This window comes from Sturnira hondurensis, unplaced genomic scaffold, assembly GCF_014824575.4.
Source record: "Sturnira hondurensis isolate 20B ecotype Veracruz unplaced genomic scaffold, ASM1482457v3 Scaffold0020184, whole genome shotgun sequence".
Classification (NCBI taxonomy): Eukaryota; Metazoa; Chordata; class Mammalia; order Chiroptera; family Phyllostomidae; genus Sturnira; species Sturnira hondurensis.
The window spans coordinates 2547401-2572703 of record NW_028092815.1 but is presented as its reverse complement, the minus strand read 5'-3'; the positions used below and the strand labels follow the sequence as shown (position 1 = coordinate 2572703).

Below are 25303 nucleotides of genomic sequence, written 5' to 3'. Positions count from 1 at the left end.
TTGGTCCAATTAACCAGGACAGAGTTTAACCTCAAAAAGAAGCTATGTACCCCCCACTCCCAGCCCTGTGCATTCTGGGTCACCTTTCTTTCATAAGCCTGCAAAAGCAATGTCACCTGAATACTATTAGCCCAACTCAAACGTTGTCAGGTGATTCGGCTCCAAAAAGGAAAAACACTGTTGGTCCCGACAGCCCGCTGTGAGGGATCCGTGGACACGTCGTGCTTTGGCACTGTGCTGAGCCCTGGGGCAGCGCCACTGAAACTGGGGCCTCTGCGCCAGTTTGGGAGCCCAGTGTGGTCTGAGATCAAGCTTCTCATAACCTTTTTGGTTTTTGCTGGGTGTTTTCCTCAGATTTCCACACTCCTCCCTCCCCCACTCTGGGGCCTGCGACCTGCCCCCCGAATCACTTCCGCTGCAGCAGCGGGGCCTGCGTGACAGGCACCTGGGTGTGTGACGGCTACCAGGACTGTGCAGATGGCTCGGATGAGGAAGCCTGCCCCTCACTTGGTGAGTGCAGGCCCGCCTCTTCCACGGGTGGTGCCTGCTGTGTGGAGAGAGCCTCCTGGGTCTGCCCTGGGCACCACATGGCCAGGGATGCTGAGCGCTGTGGTCAGCCTACCTCCACCTGCCCCGCCCCCGAGACCAGGGGCCTCAGGGGAACTAGGGACTGGAATGTCTCATCTTTTATTAATGCCCCCTGCTCTTCCTGCAGGAAGATGCAGCCACCCTGCTTCCCACCCTGGCTACAGCTGGGGAACTTCACTCTCTTCTCCCCGAGATATCACGGTGGGATCTGTGGGGAACTCTGTGTGTGTGTGTGTGTGTGTGTGTGTGTGCGTGTGTGTGTGTGTGTCTGTCTGTCTGTCTTAGGCCCTGGGGAGTGAGCCCAGCCTCCTGCTTGCCTGTTGGCAGCCCTCTTCCTGAAACACAGGTGAGCGCTGTCATCTAGTGGCAGAACGCAGAGACACAGCTGAGTGTTTCTGCAGGAACCAGATGGCATGGGGGCTGGGGTGAACTGGGGGACCCCTGCTAGTGCATGACCTTTACTGAGTCCAGAGGTGAGGAGGCTGTGGAATCCTAAACAGGATTCCATTTCAAATTCACTTGTAGTTAGAGAATTGACCATTGTCTTCCATGTTTTTGTTGGTAAACTTCTAGGTCAGCCACCTGAATTCTCTACTTCATGATTCTTTGTCCCACTGCCGCCCTGTTTAAAATCAGTGGTTCCCTTTGTCCTCTGCCTGGAGTGGACCCTGACCTCTGAGTTCTATTTTCATGTCCCTGTGCAAACCGACCCCCTTATCTCTGCCCAGCTGGGCTCCCCACCTGCTCCTGACAGAGACCTGCTGCTTCTCTGCCTGTGCCCATTGATTGGCAGGGTGTCACTTCTCTAGAAGCCCGTGTCCTCATTGACCATGTGCTTCTCCTTCCTTCTCCGGGCAGCCCACCACCCATCACAGCACACAGAAGCCATGCTTATCACTGCAATAGACCTAGATGTGCCTTCTGGAAGTGTGGCACACAGGTCCCTGACAACAGAACCACTTCTGGGGCATGTCCAGGTGGAGCCCAGGAGCCTCCCATGCTGTCCACAGGCTCATGGAAGTGTGAGCCTCCTGTTTCCAGCAAGGAGGGGCCAAGTCTGTCGCTCAGGCCCTCCTCCATGGCCTGTTCATTGAGTCCTTTAAATGATGTGGGTCTCTTTTATGGTCTCATTGAATGCACCTTTGATTATGAACTATGATCTGCTGTATACGCTTCCTAGTAACTTCCTGTCTGTGCAGGAAGTTCCTTCTTTCTCTCTAACAGCTGTGCTTGGGGACCATGTGGCACACGGCTTTGAATCCATGACTTTGCCTGCTACAGTGAAAGGGAGACAGGTGTTTTGTAAATGCTCCTCAAATTGAAACTAATTGTAAAAAAAAAAAATAAGAACCCAAATAAAAAAAAACAAAACACCTTTATCTCCGGATCTTCCCCCAAGGGAAGATCCTCTGTCACCCCTCCGTCTAGTAACTTGATTATCCTTCTTTGAAAATTGTTTTTGCTGGTGGAAACTCTGACAAGGACATTAACAAACTTCAGCAAGTTCTTTTTTTTTTGCCTTTGCTGTTTCTTTTTTTAAAATATATTTTATTGATTATACCATTACAGTTGTTCTATTCCCCCCCTTCATTTCCCTCCACCCTGCACACCCCCTCTTTAGTTTATGACTACGTGTCTCAAGTTCTTTAGATTCTATATTTCCCCTACTATTCTTGCCCTCCCCCCTATTTTCTACCTACTGTCTATGCTATTTTCTGTACCTTCTCCCCCCTTCTCCTCCTCCCACTCCCCTGTTGCTAACCCTCCATGTGTTTTTCATTTCTATGGTTCCACTCCTGATCTAGCTGTACTCTTGGTTTGCTTCTGTTTTAGGTGTGGTTGTTAATTGTGAGTTTGCTGTCCTTTCACTGTTTATATTTTTCATCTTTTTCTTAGATAAGTCCCTTTAACATTTCATATAATAAGGGCTTGGTGATGATGAACTCCTTGAACTTGATCTTATCTGAGAAGCACTTTATCTGTCCTTCCATTCTAAATGAAAGCTTTGCTGGATAGAGCAATCTTGGCTGTAGGTCTTTGTATTTCACGACTTGAAATACTTCTTTCCAGCCCCTTCTTGCCTGTAAGGTCTCTTTTGAGAAATCCACTGACAGTCTGATGTGAACTCCTTTGTAGGTGACTGTCCCCTTATCTCTTGCTGTTTCTAGGATTCTCTCCTTCATTTTCATCTTGGCTAATGTAATTATGATGTGCCTTGGTGTGTTCTTCCTTGTGTCCAACTTCTTTGGGACTCTCTGAGCTTCCTGGACTTCCTAGAATTCTATTTCCTTTGCCAGATTGGGGAAGTTCTGCATTATTTGTTCAAATATCTTTTCCACTCGTTACTCTTCTTCTTCTCCTTCTGGTACCCCTATAATTCAGATGTAGGGACGTTTAAAGATGTCCTGGAGGTTCCTAAGCCTCTCCTCATTTTTTTGAATTCTCATTTCTTCATTCTCTTCTGGTTGGATGTTTCATTCTTCCTTCTGGTCCATTCCATTGATTTGAGTCCCAGTTTCCTTTCCATCACAATTGGTTTCCTGTGCATTTCCCTTCATTTCAATTAGTTTAGCCTTTATATGTTCCTCTAATTTGTGACTATAATCAACCAGTTCTGTGAGCATCCTGATCACCAGTGTTTTGAACTGTGCATCTGATAGGCTGGCTATTTCTTGGTCACAGAATTATCGGCTCTGGGGCTTTGAGTTCTTCGAGCTATGTTTTGGTTTGTTCGTGCCTGTTGTGTATGAGGAGCAGAGCCCTAGGTGTTCACCAGGGCGTGGCAACTCAGTCGCTGGGTTGTGATGCTGTACGTGGGGACGGAGTCAAAGGGAAGTAATGGCAGTTCCCTCTGCCGCCTCCCGCCACCAGGGCCAGGGCCGAGGTCTGTCCCACTGCACGCAAATGTGCGACCGTGGTCAGCCCGCCGCCTTGTGTACTCACTGGGTTCGCCCACTGGGGCCTGCGAGGTCCATCTCACTGCTCACTCCTCTGCTGGTTTATCTGCACGCAAATGTGCGACCGTGGTCAGCCTGCCACGTACCCGCACTGGGTCCACACTGCTACCCCGACTGCCTATGGGCCTGGGCTGGGGGATCTTTCCTGTCTGACCCTGCTCCGCTGCTGGCTCCGCCCCTCTTACTGGTCCCGGTTGAAAGGTTTGTTGTTGTTGGACTTCCATATAGTTCAATTTTCTCTTCTTTGGCTGCGCCTTTGTTTACTAAACCTTTGTTGTATTCAAACTTGGTTGTGGGAGAAGGCACAGTGTTTCCACCTACACCTCCATCTTGGTGGAAAGATCCCAAATTCTTATTTTTTAATAAAAAATGTATGTATACAGCCATATCTTTTTTCATGTAAAGTTTTGGATATATTTTATTGAATATGGTATTACAGTTGTCCCATTATTTTCTCCCCATTATTCCCCTCTGCCCTGCAACCCCTCTCCTACCAGCATCCCCCTGCTTAGTTCATACCCATGGGTGGGGCATATAAGTTCTTTGGATTCTCTATTTCCTGTATTCTTAGCCTCCCCCTGTCTGTTTGTATCTACCATTTATGCTTCTATTCCCTGTGCCTTTTCCCCCTCCCATTCCCCTTTCTCCCTTCCCACTGATAACCCTCCAGGTGACCTCCATTTCTGTGAATCTGTTTCTATTCTAGTTGTTTGCTTATTTCATTTTGCTTTTGTTTTTTTAGGTTTGCTTGTTGATAGTTGTGAGTTTGTTGTCATTTTACTGTTCACATTTTTATTTTCTTCTTTTTCTTAGATACGTTCCTTTAATCTTTCATATCATAAGGGCTGGTGATGATGAGCTCCTTTAACTTGACCTTGTCTGGGAAGTACTTTATCTACCCTCCCATTCTAAATGATAGCTTTGTCGGATAGAGTCATCCTGGATGTAGGTCTTTGATTTTCATGATTTGGAATACTTGTCTCCAGCCCCTTCTTGCCTGCAAGGTTTCTTTTGAGAAATCAGCTGATAGCCTTATGGGAACTCCTTTGTAGGTAACCCTCTCCTTTCCTCTTGCTACTTTTAAGATTCTCTCCTTCTCTTTAATCTTGGGTAATGTAATTATGATGTGCCTTAGTTTGTTCCTCCTTGGGTCCATCTTCTTTGGGACTCTCTGAACTTCTTAGATGGACTACCTGAAAGTCTATTTCCTTTGCCAGATTGGGGAAGTTCTCCTTCATTATTTGTTCAAATAAGTTTTCCATTTCTTGCTCTTTCTCTTCTCCTTCTGGCACCCCTGTGATTTAGATGTTGGAATGTTTAAAGTTGTCCCGGAGGTTCCTAGGCCTCTCCTCATTTTTTTGAATATCTGTTTCTTCATTCTGCTCTGGTAGAATGTTTATTTCTTCCTTTGTTCCAAACTATTGATTTGAATGCTGCTTTCCTTCCTTTCTGTTGGTTTCCTGAACATTTTCCTTTATTTCACTTTTCATAGCCTTCACTTTTTCATCTACTTTGCAACCATACTCAACCGTTTTGGGGAGCATCGTGATTACCACTGATTTGAACTGTGCCTCTGATAGGTTGGCTATCTCTTCATCACTTAGTTATATTTTTTCTGGAGCTTTGATCTGTTCTGCACACCTGTTAGGTAGTAAGGGACAGAGCCTTAGGTATTTACCAGGGTAGGGCAACCCATGTCACTGCATTGTGACACTGTATGTGAGAGGGTTCTGAGAGGAACACTACCACTTGCTCTACTCTTGGCTGGCTTTTAGTCACCTCCCCTGCTACCCACAAGCAAATGGGGTACTTCTGGTGCCGATTCCCAGTGATTGGTTTTGTATATGTTCTAGGACCCTGTGGGCCTCTCCAACACACTCCTGTGAGGCTAGGAGTTTCTCCTGCTGCCTCAACCCCCACAGGTTTTTTCAGTCAGAGGTTTGAGGCTTTATTTCCCAGAGCTGGAACCCTGGATTGTGCATCTGTTTCGCTCCCCAGTTGTTCCTCCCAGTTTATTCTCACAGAAATGTGGGACAGCCCCCTCCCTCAGCTGCCCCCTCACCCATCCTGATCCTCTAGCTGCTGCCTTTCCTCAAGTCCTCTCCACCCCTCCTACCAGTCTGGATGAATGTTCCCTCTTTAACTCCTTGGTTGTCAGACTTTCATACAGTTCAATTTTCTGGCAGCTCTGGTTATATTTTGTTTTTAAATTTGTCGTTGTCCTTCTTTTGGTTGTGCAAGGAGGCAGAGTGTATCTACTACACCTCCATTTTGGCCAGAAGTCTCTGAATTCTGACTAATCCAATGAATGAGTAGATTCCTATTTTGATATTCCATTCAGCTTTCATAACAATTTCTTCTTTTTAATGCACATCGTTTGTTCAAATTTAGATTAGGGGTATCTCTGGCTCTTGCATGCCACTTCTTCAGTGTGAAAGCCTCTTTTCTGATTTCATTGCCCCTGTCTCTCCCATTTTGGCTTCCAAGGAACCACACCTCGACGCAGTACTGTGTCCTCTCTGCACTGCAGCCCTCTCGGGGCTCCCTCATTGTGCAAGGATGAGTGCTGTGGTTTGCCTTGACCCCATTTTTAGCCTCGTTCTTTGCCACTCTTCTCCATGTGCCTGTTTTAGCAGACATTCTGTTGAAATTATAGACCACATAGAATACCTGAAAGTTCAATAACTGCTCTTCCGTTTGTGTGTCAGCTCAGGTTATTTTGTACCATTTGCTAATGCTTTCTCCCATCAGTAGCCTCTCAGAATTTGGTTCTGCAAAGTCATCGTGTCCAAGGATCCCTCAGCTCCAGTTCTGGCCGCGGCCTCTGTCCACACAGCAAGGTATCCCTACTGACTGTTCTCTGGGCCTGGAGTGAGCCCCTGCCCTAGGATGCCACTGCCCTCCTCAGGTTGCTCTTTGCCTTTTCCTGAGTTAGAGCCCCCATTTCCTGGATGTTGTGCCTGGCTTTTTCTTGGTTTACTCCCTTTCTTCGGTGGAGGTGAATGTGGTGATACGGGGCCAAGGGCAGTCACGGTCCTCAGTGGGTCTGTCTGCTGAGCTGAGCCATCTCACTCCTGGTCGCCCTATGCCCGGGCTCAGGCATCTCAGGGCTGCAACATCTCTATCACCCATTTGCTTTCTCTCTCTCTCTCGGGTTGGACTTCCAATTTCCTATATTTCAGACATTTTTCTTTTTTAACGTCTCATGTTCTGATGGAGCGTATTTTCCAGAAAGTTCCTGAGAAAGGTATGTGGGAGGTATATTTGAGGTCTTGCTTATTTGAAAGTGCTTTTCTCTCATCTTCAGACCTGATTGATTGTTGGGCTGGGTTTGGAGTTCTCAGTTGTAGATGATTTTCCTTCAGCATTTTGAAGGCACTCGTCCCTCTGTCTCCCAACAACGCTCACATGGTCCAAAGCCATTTTGAGTTGAATCTTTTGTGTGTGACCTGTTTTCCCTCCCCGGAATCTCTGTTTCCCCCTTGACTGGCCTTCGATGTTCCCTGTCATGTGAGGGTCCCTTTCTTTCCAATGTCATGGGCACTGATAGGCTTTTTTATTCTGGAAATTGATGTATTTAGTTTTAGGGGTTTTTCTCAAAGTATCCCATTCATGATACTTTGTTTTTCTTCCTGGAATTATTGTCATTCATATATTGGATCTTCTGGTCTGGTACTTATTTTTTCTAATCTTTTATGTTTTTTAATTTCATTATATATGCTCTCTGGAAGACTTATTCAACTCTATCTTCTAACTCTTCTACTGAGTTTTCCATATGAGTTTTCATGGTTTTAATTTTAAGAGCTTTTAAATTGTTAATACTGTTTCTTTTTTATGGCCCCTTTTTCATATTGATATATATTCTTTCTGAATATGATGGGGATATATATATATGTATATATATTTAGAGAGAGGTGTAGGGAGGGAGAAAGAAAGGGAGAGAAACATTGATCAGTTGCCTCTTATACGCCCCCTACTTGAGGCCTGGCCCACAACCCAGGCCTGTGCCCTGACTGGGAATCAAACCAGCAACCTCTTGGGTCACCATCCAGTGCTCAATCCACTGAGCCACACCAGCCAGGGCGAGGATATATTTTTTGAATTTTTCTTTTTACAAAGTCTCTATTTCCTCCTCCAACTTTCCTTTCCTGGGTGGAGGCGGTCTACATTGGTGTCTGTTTTTCATGCCACAACTTTTCTTCCCATACTCCTTGGTGGCTGCTTGGTGGCTGCTCGTGTTTAATGCTGGGGACCAAGGCACTGCTAAGAGACTCTGCTCAGGTGGGATTGCGGGGAGGGCAGCTGGTCAGCCCTGAGTTTTATGGTTGGGCTGTTTGAGAAACTCCTGTTCCGGTCATCTTCGGGTTTGTCTCTGAGACTGGTCCCTTTCTCTCAAAAAGCAGATTTGTACAGTCTCCTGCCTGGAGAATTACAGTCTTGCTGCTGGGTCCTTGAGCAGAAGGAGTAGGGTGTTCCTGCCTTCCACAGTCTGTCGGTTTAATCCCCTTGTCAGTACCACATTCTTGCTTCCAGCTGTTTGTCTAAATAACCCTCTCCCAGTAATAATCCTCTACCCTTTTATGGGGCCAAACACAGGGCAGTGGTCCTGGGGCTAGAGGGAGTGCAGGGCACCCACTGCTTGTTATACGTCTTCCCTTTTCCCTCTTCTACCATGTTGAATTGCCACTTTCAAGCTTTTTGAGGATTTGGTGATGTTGATCTTGCTAGTTCTTAGCTTACTCCCCTGACAGCTGGAAGCAAGATAGAATACAGATAGAATACAGCCTTCTGTGGCCTCTTCATCCACCTATCACTGTGTGTGTTTTCCAGCTTCCAAACTTTCATGGTTCTTGTCTTTCTTAGAATCCTAGGAGAGAGCAAGATCGGAGGCCACTGTCCAGTCAGTGTCTCTACCCAGAGCTCTCATGACCCCTCTGACACTGTCATCTCTGTGTGCGCCAAGTTGGTTGCTGTGGCCAGCCAGTCCCTTCAGTACTGAAAAGTGAATTTAAGAAATCTCTCTTTCTAGCAAATGTTACTGCTGCCTCTACACCCACCCTGCTTGGCCGATGTGACCGATTGGAGTTCGAGTGCCACCGGCCAAAGAAGTGTATCCCCAGCTGGAAGCGCTGTGACGGCCACTGGGACTGCGGGGACGGCCAGGACGAGGCCAGCTGCCGTGAGTGCTGGAGGGTGACACCCAGGAAGACCTCTGAGAGCACAGCCTCCTGTTCCCTGTGCTTCTCTGGTCTGAGTAATTTCATAATTTCGGTATTATCTCCATCTTGGAGATAGGAATATTAAGCTTCGAGGAAGATTATGTCATCAGTAACAGACTGGTATATTTATTTAGGGTTTTTTTGGTACAAAGTTGTTATCTTTTCATCATGCTATATTGCAAGTTCTTACAGGATGGAATACTCCAAAGTAATACATAGAAATCAAATAAGGATTAGTGTAAAATTCTACACTTACATGAAAAAAATGAGTAAAGTGTACCATTGGAACATTAAAATAGCAGGTCAGCCCTGGCTGGTGTAGCTCAGTAGATTGAGTGCCGGCCTGCAAACCAAAGGCTCACGGATTAGATTCCCAGTCAGGGCACATACCTGGGTTGTAGACCAGGTCCCCAGTAGGGGGCGTGTGAGAGGCAACCGCACAGTGATGTATCTCTCCCTCTCTTCTCCTCTCTAAAAATAAACAAATAAAATCTTTTAAAAGAACAGCAGCTTAGATAGACTCCACATTTACCAAAATAACAGTAGGAACACCTGAGCTGGGGAGGTGATCACACAGAAAGATGAAATGTAGAAACAGTTAACAAAAAGGAACTAGAATAGGACCTTCCTCCTGAGTGAGACTAAGTCATTAATTGTTATTCTTTACACGAGTTTCTTTGGTGGCCTGTCTCAAATCTGCCTTATTCTTAAGGATGTTGCTTAGTCTTAAAATCAAGATGTGTTCTATTAACAGTTTTCTTTAATTCATTAATCTGATAACCTCATCAAAAATGGAAATGAGAGTAGTGTGGCATGATTCTTCTTAGAGAAGCTAGGTCCTGAAAACCACTACATTCTGCTCTAAGTGTCTACTAACTATGTATTTAATAACTGGTTTAAGAATTGTCAGAAAATAATGACAACTTTATTTCCAATTTCTAAAACCCATGTTTTCCCATTTCTAAAATATTGGGGCCTGTTTCATGAACCTCAGAAGTCTTGGAGCTTTAATACTCAGTTTGATTATATTGACATATTTTATGACATTCCATGTTAGCATATGGAATAATTCTGTGATGGAGATGTTGGAATTTTCCAAAGCAGTCTGCTTCTGAGCAGAGAGTTCCCCCTGACTCTCCTATAAAAATGATACCACCCCCTCACACTCTTACTGTTTTTTTATATTTCTTTGTGGTTCTTATCTCTATCTAAATAACACATCTGTTTACTTGTTTGGTGTGTCTCTCTCAGTAGAAGGTAAGCTCCATTAGGGTATGTCTTTGTTTTACACATCACCATTTTCTTAGCATCTTACAGTACCTGATTCATGGGGAGACTCCCATGAATGTTCATTGGTTGATGGATAGATGGGTAGATGGGTAAATGGCGGGATGGGTGAATGGGTGTAGGAGTACATGGATGAATGGATTGATAGGATGGATGGATGGATGGATGGATGGATGGATAAATGGCAGGATGGATGGATGGCAGGATGGGTGAATGAATGGATGGCAGGATGGGTGAATGAATGGATGAGTATATGGATAAATGCGTGAGCAGACGGATAGGTGGATGGATGGATGACAGATGGTCAGATGGGTAAATGGTTGGATGGGTGGATGAATGCATGAGTGGGTGGATGGATAATGTGTGGCTGGCTAGCTGGCTGGGTGGGTGGGTGGATGGGTGGATAGAAAGATGGATGAATTCCACCTTGGGCTGCTGAGACTGTTAACACCAGTGGTTCTCAGACCTTTTCTAAATACTGTAATGCAGTTTTATCTGTGATTGAGTCCTTCCCACTTTTCTAAGGAAAACCAATTTCAGTACAGCACATAATACCCCTATCACACAGCAATTTTCCAGGAGATGGGGGATTATAGCTCATCAAAAGCATCACAAGCAGTTTTGACATTGTTTTTCTTCCATTGAGAATTACTGTATTAGAGAGCTCTTCTAAAAACATGTTTAACTGAGGTCTGTACCTCCCTCCCAGAGACGTGCAGAGAAGTCTCGATTCTTTTTTTCACATGAAAACTGGTCAGTTGAGGACAGTTGCTCTGGCATCTCATCTTCACCCCCGACTCCCATGTCTCTTCATCACTAGGAAGAAAACCCTGATTTTTGGTTCACTCCTCTTGGCCTTTCTGGTTGCTCTCATGGGGACATTGTCCAGTTCTTCTGCCCACTTCTCCAGGTGTGCTTTCCAGAAGCAGATGCTTCAGATGGAAAACAGGATTTCCTGTCTTTGTTTTAGAACAGGAGTTCCTCAACCTGGCGAATCCTGATGACTTGCTCTGGGGCTTGTAAATACTACACACACTCAGCTTCATGTTTCTGCTTCAGTAGTTTTAGGGCAGCTCCTAGGAATTTGTGTTTTTTTATAAGTTCCCCAGGAAAATCTTTTAAGAATCAGTTTTGTAGATTCTGTATTCTGAGATAACTACAATGGTTTAGTGGTCTCTTTCTTTATTTTTTATTTTTAGATTTTTAAAAATTTATCTTTAGAGGGGAAGGGAAGGAGAGAGGGAGAGAAATAACAATGTATAGTTGCCTCTCGTGTGTCCCCTGCTGGGAACTGGCCTGCAACCCAGGCATGTGCCCTGACTGGGAATCGAACTGCGATCCTTTGGTTTGCAGGCCCGTGCTCAGTCCACTGAGCCACATCAGCCAGGGCTCTTTGGTAATTTCTTTAATACTGGCTTAGTCATTGTATAGAACATTGTGTGTATATTTGCATAGGGTGGGAGGAAGGAGCTGCGGGTCGGGTTGGTCTTGAGTCCCAACAGAAATGATAGTTTGAACTCAGAAAGCCAAGGTAGAGGCCCCAGTGTGAGGTCTGTGCAAACATGGAGGAGCAAGTGTGTATATGTTTTCTTTGGCCACTGTAACAATCACCACAAACCTCAAGGTTTTCTAAAACCATTTTTTATTATTGACACTATTACAGATGTCCCTATTCCCTAGCCCGCTTGCCCTCCTTCACCCAGTGCCCGCCCCCCCCACCCCTTCTCTCTGGACATCACCACACTGTGGTCTGTGTCTGTGGGTCGTACACATCTGTTCTTTGACTAATTCCTTCACCTTCTTTCATCCAGCCCTCCCCCCACCCCTCTGACAGCTGTCAGTCTGCTCCATGTGTCCCTGCCTCTGTTTCTACTTTGTTCCTCCGTCAGTTTGTTTTGTTTATTCAATTCCACATATGGTGAGGCCACACAGTATTTGTCTTTCTCATAGCTAATGTCTTAAAACAATGCACATTTATCTCCTCACAGTTTTGTAGGTCAGAAATTAGACATGGGTTTTACCAACTATAACCCAGCTGTGGGCAGGTTGTATCCTTGCTCACTCAGCTTGGAGAGGTGCCTTCACCTTCCCCAGCTTCCCGAGCCAGCAGCCTCCTCTGTGCTCACACCTTCCTCTCTGACTGCACTCAGGAAAGAACCTGTGTGATCGGAAGGGGCCTACCTGGGTCATCCAGGATAAGCTTCCTATGTCTAGGCCAGTAACTTAATCACACCTGCAAAGTCCCTTTTGCCATGTAAGGTGATATTTAACTTGTGTCCAAGGTTAAAACATGGGTATCTTTGCCCTGCAGGAGCAAGAATGATTTAAGACCCTCCTCCCCGGAGGTTGGGTTCTGACATGGCCCCTGCTGTCTAGAGCTGGGCGGGCTGTGTGAGTCTGTCTAAAGGAAGTGTGAACTCCTGTGCCTGGGCCCGGTCTATACTTGTGGGGGGTAGTAGATTTGTATCTTTTTTGGAGCCTTTCTCTTCTTTTCTCTTTTCATAATTGTCTGCAGTAGTATGGTCATTGCTTAGTTTTTAGAGCCTTATGCAGTCTCATTATTGTTTATGGTTATAGAGTTGCATAACTTTTAATTTACCATTGCTCTTTTTTGCAGTATTTCCTTTTTTGGTAAAATATTTTGAAACCTATACATTTAAAATACTGCATAATGTGGGCATACCCCTCAATATTGTGATGCATCTCATTGTTACTAGTATTATTCAAACCAGAAATCAGAGCATCGTGCTGTACTAGAAGCTAATATAATAACAGAATAATCAATAGCTATGCAGACTTCGAGTTACAACTTGTTGATGCCTGTTGTCAGCCAGGCACTGTACCAGGTGCTCGATTTCATCGGCCCTCTGTAGACACAATAGTGGTGGAGTTGTCAGCCCAGTTTCTAGAGGAGAGCTGAACTTGGGTGCTATTCAGTAGTTCGCTCCATGTCACACAGAGCCAGGATTTAGAGCCTGCTTCGACTCCAAATCTTTCGCTTGTCACAGAGGCAGATCCCAGGCGTTCACATCAAGGGAGGAGGCCTCACAATGCCTGCTGGAGTTGCCTCTCATCATTCCAAATGCATGTTTTGACACACAAGCTGATTAGTTCATAGAGTGCAATCCGCTTTTCCCAAATGTGGGGAGTGTTGTGCACAACATGGCCCTTCCCTGTGTTTCAGCTACACGCGGCTCCTTGACCTGTCTGAGCGGAGAGTTCAGGTGTGAGGATGGTGAGGCCTGCACCCTGCTCTCAGAGCGCTGCGACGGCTTCCTGGACTGCTCCGATGAGAGTGACGAGCGGGCCTGCAGTGGTGAGCGCCATATCCCCTGGAGAGAGCCCTTCTGAGCTTTGCCTCAGTCTGAAATGGAAACAGGTTTCTCCCCCATTTCGGAGTACCAAGTGAGGTGAGGCTGGTCCTGCCTGTGGTGCAGCTGTTTCCTGTGAGGAAAGTGCCAGTCTGAGGTTTGTTTTCTAGGGATTTCCTGCGTCGTGTTGACGTGCCCTTGTGCTCTCAGTGCCCACACAGTCCTCCTCTCTGGAGTAGATTCAGTGACTGTCTAGTCCCTCAGGGTGCTGCAGCAGAGTACTGCAGATGGGGTGGCTCACAAACAATAAACATTTATTTTTTACAGTTTGGAGGCTGGGCCAGCTGAGGTCAAAGCCCCAGCAGACTCAGTGTCTGGTGTGGTCCTATGTACTGGCTTTCACTAAGCCGTGGCATGGCAAACAGGACGAGGGAGCTCTCTGGGGTCCCTTGTGAAGATACTAATCTCATTCAGGGGCTCTGACTTCATGATCCAGTATCTTCCCAGAGACACATCTCTGAATACCATCATATGGGGGCTAGGTTTCAGGATGTGCATTTTGAGGGATGCAAATGTTTAGTCTTTAGCAGTAATAGATCCTGCTGTGACGTTGGCTGTATATTTAGATCATCCTCTACTGAGCAGCTGCATTAAATGAGTACAGACAAGGAAGCAGAATGCAAGGAAAAAATTACTACTGGGAATTCAGGAGACTCTGGGAAAGGTTGTACAGGAGGGTTTCAACTCTGTTTTCTTGGGTGCTGAGATGACGACGGGGCCTGACAGTCTGGGTCAGGGTGGGTCTCTGCCAGGAATTTGTAACATATCTCTCCTGGTTTTCCCTTAATCTCTAGATGAATTAACTGTGTACAAAGTCCAGAATCTTCAGTGGACAGCTGACTTCTCTGGGGATGTAACTCTGACCTGGATGCGGCCCAAGAAGATGCCTGCTGTCTCTTGTGTCTATAACGTGTACTACAGGTGGGTCTGGCCACCGCTGCCTCTTGTGTCCATAACATGAACTACAGGTGGGGCCAGTTGCTGCTGAGGGAAAGCGACGTCCTTTGGCCATGGAATGGTCAGTGAACCCCATGATGTGTGCGGAGCGACTCTTACCAGTGGAGTCAGCATCTGCCACCCCGTGCTCATGTGACCGTGTCTTCTTTTTCTTGGCCAGGGTGGTCGGAGAGAGCGTGTGGAAGACTCTGGAGACCCACAGCAGTAAGACAAACACGGTACTGAAAGTCTTGAAGCCAGACACCACCTATCAGGTGAAAGTCCAGGTGCAGTGTCTGAGCAAGGTACACAATACCAACGAGTTCGTGACTCTGAGGACCCCAGAGGGATGTAAGTGCTACAGGTTATTTTTATGGTACAGAAAGACCTCATGTGAGATTTTCAGAGAGTTTCCCAAGAACGCTTAGGAGTGTGGGAGCATAATCAATGTGCCTCTAAAGTTTTAAAAATATTTACCAAAACTTACCTGTGCAAGGGAGTCCCCCATTACCACAGCTGGGTGAGCTCTTCATGTGCCACTGCCATGAGACCTACGTGCTATGACGTTATGAAGTTCACACATGTTAAGGAGAGCCCGGGGTGTTGTATAGTCTGCAGAAGACCACACGGGGAGTTGAAGTGGAGAAGCACCTCACTCCTAGACCCTGGGAGAGGCCCACGTGTGCTGCAAGGGTCATGCTGGCAGTTGAGGCAGGGAGCCGGCAGAGAGAGGAGCAGACCTTTGTCAGGGTTCTTGGATGGAGGTTCCCAGACTAAGGCTGGATTGGTTCAGTCTAAACCCAAAAGGGGGTTTTGGCAAGCTTTTCTGGGGTTTTATCAGAGGGGCTTATAGCGGGAAGGCCCTGGGAGGCAGGGTGCTACCAAACAGGAGGTGGGATCCAGCTGCTCACCACCACCCATTAGGCAAATTCCAGAGGCAGAGTTTGATGAGAAAAGAGAACTTCTGTTTACAGGCTGCACAGTCTGGGAGGTCGGCCAGTACCTGCCTCAGAACCAGGGCACTTAGAGGAAACGTGGCCGTGCTCTGCCAGACCAGGCCCAGGCTGCACCCAGCGCCCTCCTCTCACTGAAAAATGCCGCACTGTGGGGACCACAGGTGGCTGCAGCACAGCCACTCATGTGGCTCAGCTTCTCTCCCTGCCCTGTCAGACGTCAGGCTCCTTCCTGAGTCTGCCCACTTGGCTGGCACCACTGCCGCCACTTCCCACGCTGGGAGACTGGGGCCACGGCCAACTGCTGCAGCCAGCCATGTGGGGACTCTGTCTGCCAGCGCCCAGCCACACAGCTTCCATGGCCACCGGGTCCCACAGCACTTTGGCCTGCTTGTTTGTGCTGTGGATCCCAGAGGAAGCAGCGAGTGTCCACCTGCCCTCTGTTTAAATCTCTCAGTCCAAACGTCCCTGCACTCTGGACGGGTTCACCTCCCCCTGCTGCCAGGTTGACCTTTAAGGCACACTTGCCACTGTGTCCCATGGTTTCCCCTTCAACCAGGAATCAGGAGGGGACAGGAGTGCTTTTCCCATTGCCCATCACTGTCTAGCCTCACACAAACGCTGCATTGTGACTTTCTCCTGCCCTGGCTCCGCCCAGAGGCAGGGAATCTGTCCCTGTGCACTGCCCTAGTTTGGTTACAGGGTGGGGCTTGGGAGGAAGCTGGCTCACTGCCTCAGGCAGCTTTATCCTGTGGCCCCTGTCCCCCTCCAATGTTGGGTCTGGTCAAAGCTACCTGTATGGAAGGGAAGGCTGTTTGTCACTGTGGCTGTTGGGGGGCCAGGGTCCATGGAGACGTAGTGTACCCCATTGACTCAAGCCTGTAGCCCTGGTGGGCACAAACGTCTCTAAGACTTGGCTACACTGCAGTCTGATGTGTTATCTGCATTGTCAGAGAGGAGAAAGGTGTCTTGTCCATGCAAACACCACCAGCAGCCCTTTCTTGGAGAAAGGTCACAAAACCAGCCCCTGAGTCTTTCTTGTCCTTGTTTTAAGCTCGGGGAAATTCCTCCAGTTGACCAGTATGCAGATGGGTTTTCCCATTTGATTCTCTTCTAGTGCCAGACGCCCCTCAAAATCTCCAGCTGTCACTCCCCAGGGAAGCAGAAGGTGTCATTGTGGGCCACTGGACTCCTCCCAGCCACACCCACGGCTTCATTCGAGAATACATCGTGAGTGTCTTCCAGGCATGGACCATGTGGGTCGGGGTGCAGAGCAGATTTCTGGGTCTTTGCTGGAGCAGAGGTGTGTTCTGGGTGACTAGGATTTGATTTGTAAATAATGTTTCATGTCTTAGAACATTTTGTATCCCCTCTCCCACTCTCCTCTGGTCTCCCTGTAAGGTGTTAGGAGGCCCCAGACCTTTGGTTCTGCCCCAAAACACATGTTTGTGTCTCCCTCCAGGTAGAATACAGCAGGAGCGGCTCCAGGATGTGGGCCTCGCAGAGGGCCACCAGCAACTTCACAGAAATAGAGAACTTGCTGGTCAATGCTCAGTACACTGTCCGGGTGAGTCTTCCACCGTCTTGGCCCCTGGCTCAGTCGCAGAATGTGGGGAGGTGACTCCTGTTTCCTGAGAGCTCCCTGCATACCTTTGTGTAATGCTTAGCAATGTGCATAGTACCCAGCCCCTTGCCCTGGGGTGGGTGATCCTTTATTGGTCTCTTAAACCACTGTCTCGGAGAGCTTGCAATCAGACTCTCCTCAGATAACCAAAAGCAGTGTTGGCACTGCTGCTTCTCGGCCTTCTGCCCAGGTGCTCTGCAACCTTCCCAGCTACTGTGCAACCTTCCCAGCTACTGTGCAACCTTCCCAGCTACTGTGCTTCCGCACTGGCCTCTTTCCTCCTTGTCTGTGGCTGCAGGGTGCTGCTGCGTTCTAAGTGGCATTTATAAACTGATATTGTGAGGTTCTTACAAAAATATATTATCCCTCCCCTGAGTATAAAAGAGGTAGATTTAGTGCAAATGTGTTTGTTGAGAGCCTTAAGTGTGTGCGTGGGCTGCCTTATACTGATGAGTCCTTCGATGCCCTTTTCCACATGTGTGTGCAGTTGGGAGTGAGCATATGGACACACACACACTCACCCCTGCTCTTCAGAAAAACTTTGACCTTTCAGAATCCCAGCACCAGTCCTGTTCCCTGTACCCAGGCTCCTTCCCATTGCCTCTTTCCCCTCTCGCTTCAGTTGCTGGGGCCTATGAATGTTCTGCATCCCTCTGCGTATGGGTTTTTATGTCCCATCTCCAAAGTCTCACTCCTTCAGCTCCCTTGCAGTGCTTGCTATTGGCGTGTGCCTTTATTCCATCCTAACTCATACTCTGATTTGAAAAGGTGGCTGCGGTGACCAGTCGTGGAATCGGAAACTGGAGTGATGCCAAGTCCATTACCACCACAAAAGGAAAAGGTAAATGATCCCGTGTTTGCAGCCTCAGAGAGCAGAGCAGCCCTGCAGAAGTAACTTCCAGTGTGCCTGGAAGATGCTGACGCGTGGATTAGAAATTGCACATGGCCTCTTTCCCCAACACATGTGATGGTTGCAGCCTTTCTGGGTGACCCTTGAATTGTTCCTCCTCCTAGAACTGAGCATTTACTTTCCTTTTTTAAAAAGATTTTTAAAATTTATTTATTTTTAGAGCAAGGGGAAGGGAGAGAGAAAGAGAAGGAGAGAAATGTCGACCGGTTGCCTCTCCCAGGTGCCCCCACTGGGGACGGGACCTACAACCCAGGCACCTGCCCTGATCAGGATCAAACCTTTAGCTCTGTGGGACGATGTCCAACCCACGCAGCCACACTGGTCAGGGCAGGACTGAGCAGTTTCTACTGTGCAAACATACAAAGGGATTTCAAGGGCTGTCAGCCCTGGCCCTTTGTGTTAGTTCACAGTATCCAAAGTGCACAGTGTCCAGGGTGTCCTTTCCTCCCACTAAAGGCACACGTTCCTTTATGGTGTTTTCAGTAGAGTGCTGTGCAGACACACGCTGCAGCTCCCAGTGGCAGCAGCGTGAGGTATGCAGGGTAGTTTCCAGCACTGGGGCTGGTAGCCCGGTGGCTGCTTGCTGCCAAAGACCAGGTAGTCTGGAGGGCCTTTCGCTTGGTGTGCATCAGCTCATCTGATTGGACCCTGAGGACAACTCTAAGAGCAGATAAGGAACTGGAAAGAGGTTACATCAATTATCACAAAATCAGTAAGTAACAGAGCCTGATGAGAACCTGATCCTCCTGACCCCGAGGCTTGTGCCCTTGACCACCATGAGCCTGGCTGCCTGGCTGGATGTGTGTGTGTGACCGCAGTGTGGCCCGGCTTGCTGGGCAACTGGCTTGTTACCTGGCACGACTGGCATGTGTGCCTCAGGAGGGCAGAGACCTGGTCTGGTTTCCTCTGCTCTGGCACTGGCACCAAATATGAACCAATGGAATAGTTGGTGAATGAGTGAATTGAAGTAATTAAATGAAGGTTCTGGCACACTTTGGGAGACAGACTACATCCCACCTTCTTGAATGGTTTTCTTCATCTTAGCCTTGGCGCTGGTGCTTTTATTTATGGACTTTTGGGTATCAGAGCCAAAAGTGTGGCACAGAATGTGGTTGGGTATTTTACTTTAACCTGGATCAGTGAAAAACAGGCTCTGGGTCTTAAAGAATCACTGGCAGCCTGTGGAATTTGGAGGGTGTTGAGGTCAGGGCAGCAGGCAGCTGCATTCAGTGAAGTCATCTGGTCTTTGTGGGGATTAGGAAGGGGGTGCTGACCTCATACCACCCTAGAATTCTTACTGTGGTGTCACTGCCTTCTATAAAATCAGGGTCAAAATATATATATACTGACTCTACATTCTGGAAAGAAGGGACTTCAGAAGGTCAACAAAAAACATGGTCCTTGAACTTTCTAGGCATAACCTGCCTTTCACCATCTCAGTGGGTAGTTGCTTCTCTTAAAATTCTGTTACATGATTTTGATGAATCTTAGCTCCTGGTGCGCATTTGGTTAGAGTCTATGCAGGAGGCAGCTGCATGCTAAGTTGAAAAGAATGATGTCCATGACCTCATATCCTAATAATGTCAAGAAGATGGAGGCAAATAGTGGCATCAACCAGAAGCACCATATTAATTAGTGAGTGCAGTGGATTAATAACGGCAATGAGAAAAGCCACTGGTTACCTAGCACTTTCTTTTTTTAAGATTCTACTTACTTATTTTTAGAGAGAGAGGGGAAAGGAAAGAGAAAGAGAGGGAGAGAAATATTGATAGGTGAGAGAAACATCAGTCGGTTGCCTCTCAAATGTGCCCCAACAGGGGACCAAACCCACAACCCTGGCATGTGCCCTGACCAGGGATCAAAACAGTGGCCTTTTGCTTTGCAGGGTGACGCTCAACCCACTGAGCTACACCGGTCAGGTCCCCAGCACTTTTTGTGGAGTAAGCACCATGTTTGTTATTTTACGTGAATTGACCTCTCAGTTTGTATCAATGCCACAGGTACTTGTAATCTTAGTCTGTAGCTGAGAAAATGTGTTCAGAGGGGACCCTGACCTGTCCCTAGACATGTGGTTATAACTTGTGTCAGCTCAGGAGCAGCACCTGTGCTGTGTTGCTCCGAGTTGGCTGCCTGAAATGCCTAATGTCCTTTTTTCCTCTGGTTACAGTGTTTTCCTCTGGTTACGGTGTTTTCCTCAAGCCCAGTATTTGTTACATGGTTGATTATCTAAAGAAACTCCTCCAGATTTTGACGTATCTGTTTGCCACCAAATCTTATCCACTCCTTTGAGACTCTCTCGCCTTGCTTGTACAAGAGGCTTATGTGCTGAGAGTCTAATATACACGTGATCATTTGAACATCATCTCTTGAGAATATTTATCCCATTGAGCCTGTTTTGATTTTGTACAGCAGCGCTGTGCAGGCCTCAGAGGGCAGACCTTCACCAGGGCCAGCAGGATCCTGGTCACGTGGGCTGAGAGCTGGCTCTTCCCTCTGTTCCCCTTCTTCCCCTTGCCCTCTCTCCGGTTGCTGGTGGCTTTCACAGGGGGCACTTAACTGGGAAGAGAGAGAAAGGGAGTATTAGTTGAGTGCTAGACACTTCACATGCATCATTTTAGTGAATTTTCCCAGCTCTCTAGAGTATAGACGGCATCTTCAGGATCAATGAGGGAGTATTAGTTGAGTGCTAGACACTTCACATGCATCATTTTAGTGAATTTTCCCAGCTCTCTAGAGTATAGACTGCATCTTCAGGATCAATGAGGATACGTACTTGCCCCAGGTACCCAGTTCATGTCCAAACAGGAATGTGAACTCAGGTGTGTCAGACGCGGGAGACTGTGCTGTCCCCATTTGCCATGTGCACCTTCACATTGGTGACGTGCTGTGCATCCTGCTGTGGTCCTTCCCAGAGGACTCAAGGGCCCTGGGTCTCTGTTCCTGCCAGTAAAAACAGTGCTCACCCCACTCTCTGGCCTGGGTGGAAACAGGGTTGTTTTGGAGCCGTAAGTGGTGGAACATCACAGCCCAACCTACCTGCCAGGACAGCTGTGTGTTCACCTGGTGACTAGGCCCACTCACAGCTTCCGGAACGCACTGGCGAAGGACATAGACGAGTGACAGCAGCCAGAGAAACACCCTGCCTTCCTTACACAAGGAGCTCTCTGTCTCTGGAGCTTGAGTGCCAGGGACCCTCGCCTCCCACCCTCTCAGCATATGGCTTCACTCACTGAAATGCTTTTCGTTTCCAGTGATCCCACCACCAGACCTTCACATTGATGGCTGTGGTGACACCTCTCTGAGCTTCACCCTGACCATGGAGACGGACATCAAGGTAGCGTTGAAATTTCAAATGGCCATTGGGCGGGGTCTTGCTCTCTGTGGGAACTTACGCAGCAGAGTCCAGAGAGTGCCAGGGAAGCTGCAACACCAGGGCGAGGCCGGGCCCTCCCCACCGAGAGCAACTTCAGTTTTCACATGCACTTATTCTGCCTTCACCTGGTGCCTTCCTTTTTTAATCACATAATTAAATGGTTCACAGCTAGAGTGCAAATCAGGAGGTGGTGTGAACAGAGTACCTGTGCCCTGTGATTTTCAGCTTTATTGGATTTCCTGGTACTAAGTGCTAATGCAGAGGCTGCTGCAGTGTAAGAGTCAGACGCTCGGAAACGTGGCCACTTAGGCCTACCTGTTGTCTTTCTCTTCCATCATCACCACCCCCTCTGTCCAGCCCCTCTGCAGAGCCAGCAGCTGTGGCATGGTTACCTGTGCTTCGTGGTTTCTCAGGCTGACACTACCTTCCAAGGTGTCCTTTCTTGTCCAGGTCCCCTCACAGCCTTCCCTGTCTGTGATGTTTGGGTGGGACAAACAGCCCCAGAGTCCTTGTGCCATTTACTGAACTACCCTTGGATGTCATGCCTCTGGCTTCAGAGAAAGATGATGCAATTACTGGCCTTATGTGGACCATGTCTAGCTGGTATTTGGTCTTGAAACCCTTTTATGTGTGGTCCCATATTTAAAGATCTTGAGATTAAACCCTTCCAGGAGCTCAGGACTGGGAAACGGCAGTCTTCCCTGATGGTGGATGCACTTGCTCCTGTTAGATCATAAGGCCCAACCCAAACCCCTCCAAGCTGACCTCTCAGCCTCAACGGCAAAGACCACCCGAGCAGAGGTTTATCCTTAATGACCGTCACCTGGTTATTTTTTCAGTTGTTCCTCTTTCTGCCTTTATTAACTGGTTCTCATCCTTTTATTCTATATTAATTTCTTGTTACACTGAATGTGTGTCTTATATCATAAATGGAATCACATTTGCTTTTAGAAGTAGGTGGCATATCACTAAACATTCAGTGCCGGCACAAACAGAGCAGGCGGAAGAATCAAAAGAAACCACCTGCCTACTGTGAGGAACGAGGAAGCAGGGACCCAAGGTCTGCAGTGCTCTGTGACTGCTCTGCGTGTGACATGTGTTCTGGCTCCTGGCAGGTGAATGGCTATGTGGTGAACCTCTTCTGGGCATTTGACACCCACAAACAAGAGAAGAGAACTTTGAACTATCGAGGCAACATCTTGTCACACAAAGGTAACACCTTGCAGCTCATCTGTGTGACAGGAAAAAACAGGCTTGGCCCGTGCTTTTTGGCACTGGAAGTGTGTGTGCATGTGTGTGTGCATGGGCATGTGTGGAGGGCTCCTCAGGCCACCATTTGGGGCAGAGGGAGGATACTGCGAATGACCCCTGACTCCAGGGGAGGGGTTCCTGGGGGTTCCTAAGCCACCGTTGGTTCTTAGTGGAGATTGGAGACTTCAAGGGGAAGAAACTGGAAGCAGCTGGATGGGCCCTACGCAGATGGTTTCTGAGCTCCAAAAGGAGGACCCCCTGGGTTTAGTTGCCCGTCTCTCCTCTGGTGTGGTGAGCTCCTTCTTTGCTGATGGGAAGAGCACGGGCCTGGCGTGTTATTGGGGTTTAGCCAACATCCATCCAACAAGCTGAGCAAAGGGGGCAGCTAACTCTTCCCGCGTGTGCGAACGCTGTGGACCCTCTAAGACTCTCCTACCTGAAAATGGTTCAAGGAAAGATTTCATTTACTCCAGATTTAATTTAATGTGTTTACTTCTGTGGTGAAGGCTGTGTCGAAGGTGGAGAACGACAGGCCAGCGTCTTCCTTTCCTCTTCTGGCCTGTTTGCACAGTGCTTTTGAATCATGTTTTATTGCTGATGGGATATCAGTCATCATCTTTCCCTGTTGGTGGAAAATGAAGGCTGCCTAAGGAGGCCATTCAGGAATAAAAATAGCGCTGAGTGCTTACCGTGTGCTGGCACTTACTGGGGCTCTCAGAGTGTGTTGTTTCACATAACCCAGTAATAAGTCTGTGGGATATGCTCGTTTTACAGGTGAGAAAAGGGGTTCAGAGATGATTGAATAATCCCTCAGAAGAAGGGAGGATGAGCATTTGAACCCACATCTTTCTAATTCTAGAGCCTGTGATGTCATTGCTCCCATGTGACACCAGTGGAAATAAGGTCAACAGGAAATGCTTAGCTATTGCCTGGAATCCATGTGGGGCTCTCTGTGTGCCAGCATCAGGCCAGGCACTTCCATATAAACTTTTTTAAAGAAATCTCCACAGCCAACTTCAAAAATTGCTATCTTTTTCTTGTACAAACCAAAAAAAAAGGACTTAGAAAGTGTGAATAGGACTTCCAGCCAAGATGGAGGCATAGGTAGACACACTGCCTCCTTGCACAACCAAAAGAAGGACAACAACAATTTAAAAAGAAAAAACCAACCAGAACTGACAGAAAATCGAACTGTAAGGGAGTTCAACAGCCAAGGAGATAAAAAAGAAACATTCATCCAGACCCGTAAGAAGAGGTGGAGACAGGTGGCTGGGCAGAGAGGACTCCTGGAAAAGCAGCAGCTGACAGACCCAGCAAGGCAGTGGCTGGTGGAGCAGGTGGTCCCACATTTGCGTGCAGATAAACTGGGAGAAACAACTGGGGAGCCGGACAGTCTGCGCCACCCAGGGCACCAGCGAGGAGAAATAAAGCCTCAAACCACTGATTGAAAACACCTGTGGGGGTTGAGGAGGTATTGGGACAAACTCCCAGCCTCACAGGAAAGTTTGTTGGAGAGACCCATAGGCTCCTAGAATGTACACAAACCCACCCACACATGAATAAGCACCAGAAGGACCCAATTTGCTAGTGGGAAGTGGGAGAAGTGACTGAAAGCTGGCAGAGAGCAGAGCAAGCACCATTGTTCCCTCTTGAACCCCTGTCCCACATATAGCATCACAGTGCAGCCACGTGGGTTACTTCTTTTGGGTGAGCATGTAGGCTCCACTCCTCACTACAGAACAGGCATATCAAGATGAAAAAAATGGCTCAAACCAAAGAACAGATCAAAGCTCCAGAAAAAATACAACTAAGGGACGAAGAGATAGCTAACCTATCAGATGCATAGTTTAAAACACTGGTAATTGAGATGCTTACAGAATTGGTTGAATTTCGTCACAAATTAGATGGAAAAATGAAGGCTATGCTAAGTGAAATAAAAGAAAATGTACAGGGAACCCACAGTGACAGGAAGGAAACTGCGACTCAAATCAGTGGTGTGGACCAGAGGAAGAAAGAAACATCCAACCAGAAAAGAATTTGAAAAAATGAGGAGAGGCTTAGGAACCTCCAGGACATCTTTAAACATCCCAACATCCGAGGTATAGGGATACCAGAAGGAGAAGAGGGAGAGCAACAAGTGGAAAACTTATTTGAACAAATAATAAAGAGAACTTCCCCAATCTGGCAAAGGAAAAAGACTTCCAGGAAGTCCAGGGAGCTCAGAAAGTCCCAAAGAAGTTGGACCCAAGGAGGAACACACCAAGGCACATCATAATTACAGTAGCCAAGATGAAAATGAAGGAGAGAATCCTAAAAGCAGCAAGAGATAAGGAGGCAGTTACATTCAAAGGAGTTCCCATCAGACTGTCAGCTGATTTCTCAAGAGAGACCTTATAGGCAAGAAGAGGCCTGTATTCCACGTCATGACAGAGAAGGGCCTATACCCAAGATTGGTCTATCCAGCAAAACTATAATTTAGAATGGAAGGGCAGATAAAGTGCTTCTCAGATAAGGTCAAGTTAAAGGAGTTCATCACCAAGCCTTTATTGTATGAAATGTTAAAGGGATTTATCTAAGAAAAAGAAGGTAAAAAATATGAACAGTAAAAAAACAGCACACTCACAGTTATTAATCACACTTAAAACAAAAACAAACTAAGCAAACAACTAGAACAGGAACAGAACCATAGAAATGGAGATCACATGGAGGGTTATCAACAGGGGAGTGGGAGGAGGAGACGGGGGGAAAAGGTATAGAGAATAAGTAGCATAGATGGTAGGTAGAAAATAGACAGGGGGAGGGTAAGAATAGTGTAGGAAATGTAGAAGCCAGAG

At 47.4% G+C, this 25303-nt stretch overlaps 1 protein-coding gene across 1 annotated transcript in view; it reads left to right on the top strand.

The window, feature by feature from the left end:
- Window positions 1-25303, top strand: part of SORL1 (sortilin related receptor 1) — a 171007-nt gene that overhangs the window by 129185 nt on the left and 16519 nt on the right. The window contains exons 31-40 of the mRNA XM_037029058.1: window positions 355-510; window positions 8575-8724; window positions 13236-13367; window positions 14217-14343; window positions 14540-14709; window positions 16429-16541; window positions 16774-16878; window positions 17704-17776; window positions 21097-21179; window positions 22334-22430. Of these exons, the coding sequence (XP_036884953.1) occupies window positions 355-510; window positions 8575-8724; window positions 13236-13367; window positions 14217-14343; window positions 14540-14709; window positions 16429-16541; window positions 16774-16878; window positions 17704-17776; window positions 21097-21179; window positions 22334-22430 (1206 nt within the window). The remainder of the gene's footprint in view (window positions 1-354; window positions 511-8574; window positions 8725-13235; window positions 13368-14216; window positions 14344-14539; window positions 14710-16428; window positions 16542-16773; window positions 16879-17703; window positions 17777-21096; window positions 21180-22333; window positions 22431-25303) is intronic.